This window comes from Triticum aestivum, chromosome 4B, assembly GCF_018294505.1.
Source record: "Triticum aestivum cultivar Chinese Spring chromosome 4B, IWGSC CS RefSeq v2.1, whole genome shotgun sequence".
NCBI classification, from domain to species: domain Eukaryota; kingdom Viridiplantae; phylum Streptophyta; class Magnoliopsida; order Poales; family Poaceae; genus Triticum; species Triticum aestivum.
In genome coordinates, this window is record NC_057804.1 from 326,974,176 (window position 1) to 326,980,965 (window position 6,790).

General features: G+C 47.4%; 1 protein-coding gene across 2 annotated transcripts; it reads left to right on the forward strand.

Annotated features, from left to right (window-relative positions):
- Window positions 1-4,445: 4,445 nt before the first annotated feature.
- Window positions 4,446-6,407, forward strand: LOC123094809 (uncharacterized). Of its 2 annotated transcripts, none has more exons than XM_044516702.1 (4): window positions 4,446-4,707; window positions 4,801-5,007; window positions 5,313-5,390; window positions 5,758-6,407. In XM_044516702.1, the coding sequence occupies exons 1-4, from the start codon at window positions 4,679-4,681 to the stop codon at window positions 5,855-5,857; spliced, it is 414 nt and encodes a 137-aa protein (XP_044372637.1). In that variant the 5' UTR covers window positions 4,446-4,678; the 3' UTR covers window positions 5,858-6,407. The 2 variants fall into 2 exon arrangements, with proteins under 2 accessions (XP_044372637.1, XP_044372638.1); XM_044516703.1 differs by having other exon boundaries at window positions 5,789-6,407.
- Window positions 6,408-6,790: the final 383 nt, after the last annotated feature.

The following is a 6,790-nucleotide window of genomic DNA, read 5'->3' on the forward strand; positions in this document are numbered from 1 at the left end:
TCCCTCTAGTCATCTAAGTGATTACATGATCCGAGTCAACTAGGCCGTGTCCGATCATCACGTGAGACGGACTAGTCATCATCGGTGAACATCTTCATGTTGATCGTATCCTCCATACGACTCATGCTTGACCTTTCGGTCTCTTGTGTTCCGAGGCCATGTCTGTACATGCTAGGCTCGTCAAGTTAACCTAAGTGTTTCGCGTGTGTAAATCTGGCTTACACCCGTTGTATGTGAACGTAAGAATCTATCACACCCGATCATCACGTGGTGCTTCGAAACGACGAACTTTCGCAATGGTGCACAGTTAGGGGAACACTTTCTTGAAATTTTAATGAGGGATCATCTTATTTACTACCGTCGTTCTAAGCAAATAAGATGTATAAACATGATAAACATCACATGCAATCAAATAGTGACATGATATGGCCAATATCATTTTGCTCCTTTTGATCTCCATCTTCGGGGCTCCATGATCATCATCGTCACCGGCATGACACCATGATCTCCATCATCGTGTCTTCATGAAGTTGTCTCGCCAACTATTACTTCTACTACTATGGCTACCGGTTAGCAATAAAGTAAAGTAATTACATGGCGTTGTATAATGACACGCAGGTCATACAATAAATAAAGACAACTCCTATGGCTCCTGCCGGTTGTCATACTCATCGACATGCAAGTCGTGATTCCTATTACAAGAACATGATCAATCTCATACATCACATATCATTCATCACATTCTTCTTGGCCATATCACATCACATAGCATACCCTGCAAAAACAAGTTAGACGTCCTCTAATTGTTGTTTGCATGTTTTACGTGGCTGCTATGGGTTTCTAGCAAGAACGTTTCTTACCTACGCAAAACCACAACGTGATATGCCAATTGCTATTTACCCTTCATAAGGACCCTTTTCATCGAATCCGTTCCGACTAAAGTGGGAGAGACTGGCACCCGCTAGCCACCTTATGCACCAAGTGCATGTCAGTCGGTGGAACCTGTCTCACGTAAGAGTACGTGTAAGGTCGGTCCGGGCCGCTTCATCCCACAATACCGTCGAAACAAGATTGGACTAGTAACAGTAAGCATATTGAACAAAATCAATGCCCACAACTACTTTGTGTTCTACTCGTGCAAAGAATCTATGCAATAGACCTAGCTCATGATGCCACTGATGGCGAACATGGCAGAAATTCAAAATTTTCCTATGTGTCACCAAGATCTATCTATGGAGAAACCAACAACGAGGGGAAGGAGAGTGCATCTACATACCCTTGTAGATCGCTAAGCCGAAGCGTTCAAGAGAACGAGGTTGAAGGAGTCGTACTCGTCGTGATCCAAATCATCGGAGATCCTAGTGCCAAACGGACGGCACATCCGCGTTCAACACACGTACAGCCCGGTGACGTCTCCCATGCCTTGATCCAGCAAGGAGAGAGGGAGAGGTTGAGGAAGACTCCGTCCAGCAGCAGCACAATGGCGTGGTGGTGGTGGAGGAGCATGGCAATCCTGCAGGGCTTTGCCAAGCACCGCGGGAGACGAGGAGGGAGAGAGGTAGGGCTGCGCCTTGAGGGAGAAAACTCATGTCTCTGCCAGCCCCAAAACCCCCACTATTTATAGGAGGAGGGGAGGTGGCTGCGCCCCCATCTAGGGTTCCCACCGTAGGGGTGCGGCAGCCCTAGATGGGACTTGGAGGGGGCGGCCAAGAGGGGGAGAGAGGGGGCGCGCCCTAGGGTGGGCCTTTAGGCCCATCTGCGCCTAGGGTTTCCCCTCTCCCCTCCTAGCTGCGCCTTGGGCCTTGTGGGGGGGCGCACCAGCCCACCTGGGGCTGGTCCCCTCCCACACTTGGCCCATGCAGCCCTCCGGGGATGGTGGCCCCACTTGGTGGACCCCCGGGACCCTCCTGGTGGTCCCGGTACGTTACCGATAAAACCCGAAACTTTTTCGGTGACCAAAACAAGACTTCCCATATATAATTCTTTACCTCCGGACCATTCCGGAACTCCTCGTGACGTTCGGTATCTCATCCGGGACTCCGAACAACATTCGGTAACCACATACAAACTTCCTTTATAACCCTAGCGTCATCGAACCTTAAGTGTGTAGACCCTACGGGTTCGGGAACCATGCAGACATGACCGAGACGTTCTCCGGTCAATAACCAACAGCGGGATCTGGATACCCATGTTGGCTCCCACATGTTCCACGATGATCTCATCGGATGAACCACGATGTCAAGGACTCAATCGATCCCGTATACAATTCCCTTTGTCTAGCGGTATTGTACTTGCCCGAGATTCGATCGTCGGTATGCCGATACCTTGTTCAATCTCGTTACCGGCAAGTCTCTTTACTCGTTCCGTAACACATCATCCCGTGATCAACCCCTTGGTCACATTGTGCACATTATGATGATGTCCTACCGAGTGGGCCCAGAGATACCTCTCCGTTAACCGGAGTGACAAATCCCAGTCTCGATTCGTGCCAACCCAACAGACACTTTCGGAGATACCTGTAGTGCACCTTTATAGCCACCCAGTTACGTTGTGACGTTTGGTACACCCAAAGCATTCTTACGGTATCCGAGAGTTGCACAATCTCATGGTCTAAGGAAATGATACTTGACATTAGAAAGGCTTTAGCATACGAACTACGATCTTTGTGCTAGGCTTAGGATTGGGTCTTGTCCATCACATCATTCTCCTAATGATGTGATCCCGTTATCAACGACATCCAATGTCCATGGTCAGGAAATCGTGACCATCTGTTGATCAACGAGCTAGTCAATTAGAGGCTTACTAGGGACATGGTGTTGTCTATGTACCCACACATGTATCTGAGTTTCCTATCAATACAATTATAGCATGGATAATAAACGATTATCATGAACAAGGAAATATAATAATAATAACCAATTTATTATTACCTCTAGGGCATATTTCCAACAGCATATGGCGGCACCGGGGCATGGCAGCAGCTTGGCCAGGAGGACGGGTAAGGCTGGCGTCGGTCGAGGCTAGACAGGGAGGCGAGCAGGCCGTCAGTGAGGGCAGCAGGGGCGACGATGGGCGAAGCAGGAGGGACAGAGGGAGGAGAGGCTGTGAGGGGGGAGGTTCGGGCATGAGGCGCCTCGCCTCTAGGCATGTGGCGGCGCGAGGGATGGGAAGGGGAGCGAGAGGAGTGGGTGTCGTGGTGGGTTAGGGTTCTGGTCGGGGTGGGGATAAGGGGGGAGAGGTGGGCCGGCCTGGTGGCCTGGATGCCCAGTTGGGCTGGCCAGCTGGGCCACGGTTGGCCCAGTGGGGGGGGGTGTTTTTCTTGTCTTTTGTTTTATTTCTTTCCTCTTATTTATTTTCTTTTATGTTTTAATTCATTTTAAGTATATTTTTATTTATAAAAGCATGGTTCCCTCACCATAAATACATAGGCATTTATTTTCACACTCTGAACATTTTAGTTTAACATTTTGAAAACTTTTGAGGTTCGACAAAAACTCAAATTTGAATTTGAATCGTTTGAACTAAAGCGGGATTAGCAACAGTAACCGCGGTGACATGGCATCGTTAACGTGAGATTACTGTAGCATGATTAGTCGGACGTTACAGAATTGATGTAACACGTTTTGATATTTAGTTTAGTTGATATGAATATAATAAAAATTTGACAGCATTTTGACCTAAAATTTTGGCATGACCTCTATATTTTTCAGCATTTTCCGGACCTTCTTCCCTACAAAATTACATGATTTTTCGAAGAGAGTTAATGGTTAGGCGTAAGTATTCATCAACATTCTGCACGTACTTTTGAAGCATGCCTACTAGCTCTGCTCCTCCATCATAACCTTCATGGTCTAGGATTCCTCAATACACATGTTAGACTAAATTTTAGAGAGAGAGAGGAGTGGCAACCTATTGGGCAGTGGCAGAACGTACGTGCATGGGAGGAGAAGAAGCAGTATGAATCACAGCGAGGCAGCGGCGCGCCGGGAAGGGGGAAGGAGGAACGACGATATAGTGTTGTGGGATAGGAAGCACGTTGAGGCGGCGGCTCGCCGAGGAGGAGGTACAGCGGGTGCGGGGCGACAACGCGAGGCGGCGGCGCGGTGTTTCGTTTTAGTCTGCTGAGTTGATCGTTTCTTCCTTTTTTGATCTATTGATTATTGATCGTGGAAATGGCCTGAGGGTAAACCCGTCCTGCACAAATTTGTTGTAGGTCTGGGCGTGGAAAATAAAGATTTTTTTTTGAATTTGTGGTATTTTGTCGAACGTGGAGTATGTGATCCCGAGCTCACATGAGCTCGGAATATCAGGCGTCCAGTCTAGCTTCATGATTCGAAGAATTGAATGCTGAGGGTCCCATCTGGAACAGATAAATCCACTTATACAAAGCTATACTGACCAGACATGTGGGTCCTTGAATGCACTGACGTTTGACACCGGGGACGGAGCGAGGCAGAGCCGTGGCTCGACATGTTGCCGGCGTCCTGATCCGTGGATCAGATCCGACGCTCTTCGGTAATGGCGGCACTGCCTGCAGTAAATGCGGGGGGCGGGGGGGGGGGCAGGGGCGTTGGGAGCATCTTTCTCCTACCTTTAGCCCTAGGTTACCCGATTGTTGAGAGCGGCGACCCGGTGGGAAAAATCTGCAGCGACTAGGCGACTGCGTGCTAGGGTAGGCATGGAGTTCTTGATGCAGCCCGTAAATAGGTACGGATCTGCTTGTTAGTGCTGCTCATTCGCCACCGATTTTATTTTGGTCATTGACAGAGATCTGATTGGTCTGGTTCCTATCTTTTGTAGGCAGCAGGACTCTAATAGAAGAGGTCAACGAGAACAAGATGAACATGGAGCCTCTTCATTACCCTGTGAGTCTATGACGACGCGGCCGGTGGTGGAGTTGCCGGCCAACACGGAATCAAGCGCCAACGACCAGATTTGCACTGAGGGCGCTGTTCCAAGGGCAGGCAGTGCAGACAACCTCAAGCTTCAGAGCACTCCATCGAGCAGGTTGACCAAAAAACACCTGGGTGGACGCAAAGCTATGAAAATTAGTGATGGAAACTAGCTTTCTGTCTGCATTGACTGACTTGCACTACGTCTGTTCTTGTTATGAAGTCTCTGAAAATTTATATGTAACGTGACTAGGAGACATTCTGCTAATCAAACTGTTGTCAGATCAATAAAACTGTATGTCCAAGCTTGGCCTTGGCTAAAGATAAATAAGTCTGCTCAATATGTATAGCGTGGTGTATGCGGATTATTAAGATGTAATAAGGGACTGATTAGTTTGACATATTGTCTCGCAAATGCAGGGTCCGGGTTGGGGCAGCTGAGCTAGGCAGAGCCCCATGTGCTGATAGGATATCAGGGCTGGAGAAAATTGTTCAAAGGTGAGACTTATTTTGAGATGGAGGGAGTAGTTTGGAAGAATGATTTGACATAGTTGGTGATATGTGTTTAGAGGAGAAAATGTAGCTGGTAGTACGCTTATGGGGATTTGAAAAAACAATTGATTTTCTGTATGTTGCTTGTGCCTGGGTGGTACTTCAGCCATGCTAAATTGTTAGTCAGGAGGGATTATTCATGTATGATAAAAGCACACAAGGCCGCACCAAGAAAAATTAGGAAATTAATGAGAGTGTTGATGCCACAGTAGTAAAAGTAGCACTGTAGTTTTATTGGGTTTATGTATGCATGATTTGTGAAAAAACTGTGCTGAAAATCATTTGTACGCCCTGGTTCTGTGTTGACAACCAGATTCAACCAGAATGTGCTATGGTTGTTGCAGGAGACAAAGTGCATGGTGCCACAGCTAACAATGATGACAGTTCAGCTAATGAGTCAGGGAATAGCCTAGTGGGATTATTGCCTCCAGCAAAGAGGAAGGAGATGGGAAGGCCTACAAGCAGAGAGAAGGCGTTGTACGAGGGTTTGAGCATAAGGACAAGATTCAGCACCATTTGTCGGTGTCAGGGGCATAAGCAGGCAACCTGCCCAGATCGCCGAGATGTCCCAAAGCAAGTTCGGAGACCAGCACGCTGCAAGAATTGTGGAGTTGAAGGTCACCGTCGCAACAACTGCCACAAAGCAGCGGAACTTATTAGACTCAATAAAGCATGAGCAGACAAAGTAGTCAGTGAAACTGTTTAAGATAATTCCAACGCTCTATGTTTCAACAATTTTCAGTTGTGTTGTACTAGTATTTTAATTAGTTGGTTGGTGTGTAAAGTATGAGGGAAAAAACTTAGTTCAATTAAGTCATTTCATCATGAGCCTGTACTGACGGTGTTTTAGGGGTACTTCTGATCTCAGGCGTTTGAGTCGTTGTATAGAGAAACACTTACCTGTGTTGCCTGATCTGGTACTTAAAAGACAACATAATAATTCAGTCCTGCTTACTTTTGCTAGATGAATGAGCCAAAAAAATTAATACAACAGTCAATCAAGAGGGCTGCATTTATACGGCTGTATCCATCCTTTTGTATATGTGGAGACGGCCCTAGCCATGCATTCAAATTTTGAACTCCATGAGTGGGAGGACTGTGAAGGCTGTACCATGGTTCGCGTAGCTGAAGCGAGGTTCTTGTGCAGCTGTTTACAAGGAGACGCTATGGCTCCATCTGTCCTCTCCAGCGCTGGATCGGCAGTCACGCGAACTGAATAATGCTCTAGGGGAGGTGTCCTTTCAGTGAAAGTACTTTGGATTCAATCTGTGTGTGGCTCTGTTTTACCTTACTGTGATCTTCTTCAGTTTGAGATGATTACCATGTCCAGGACGGTGAAGCTTCTG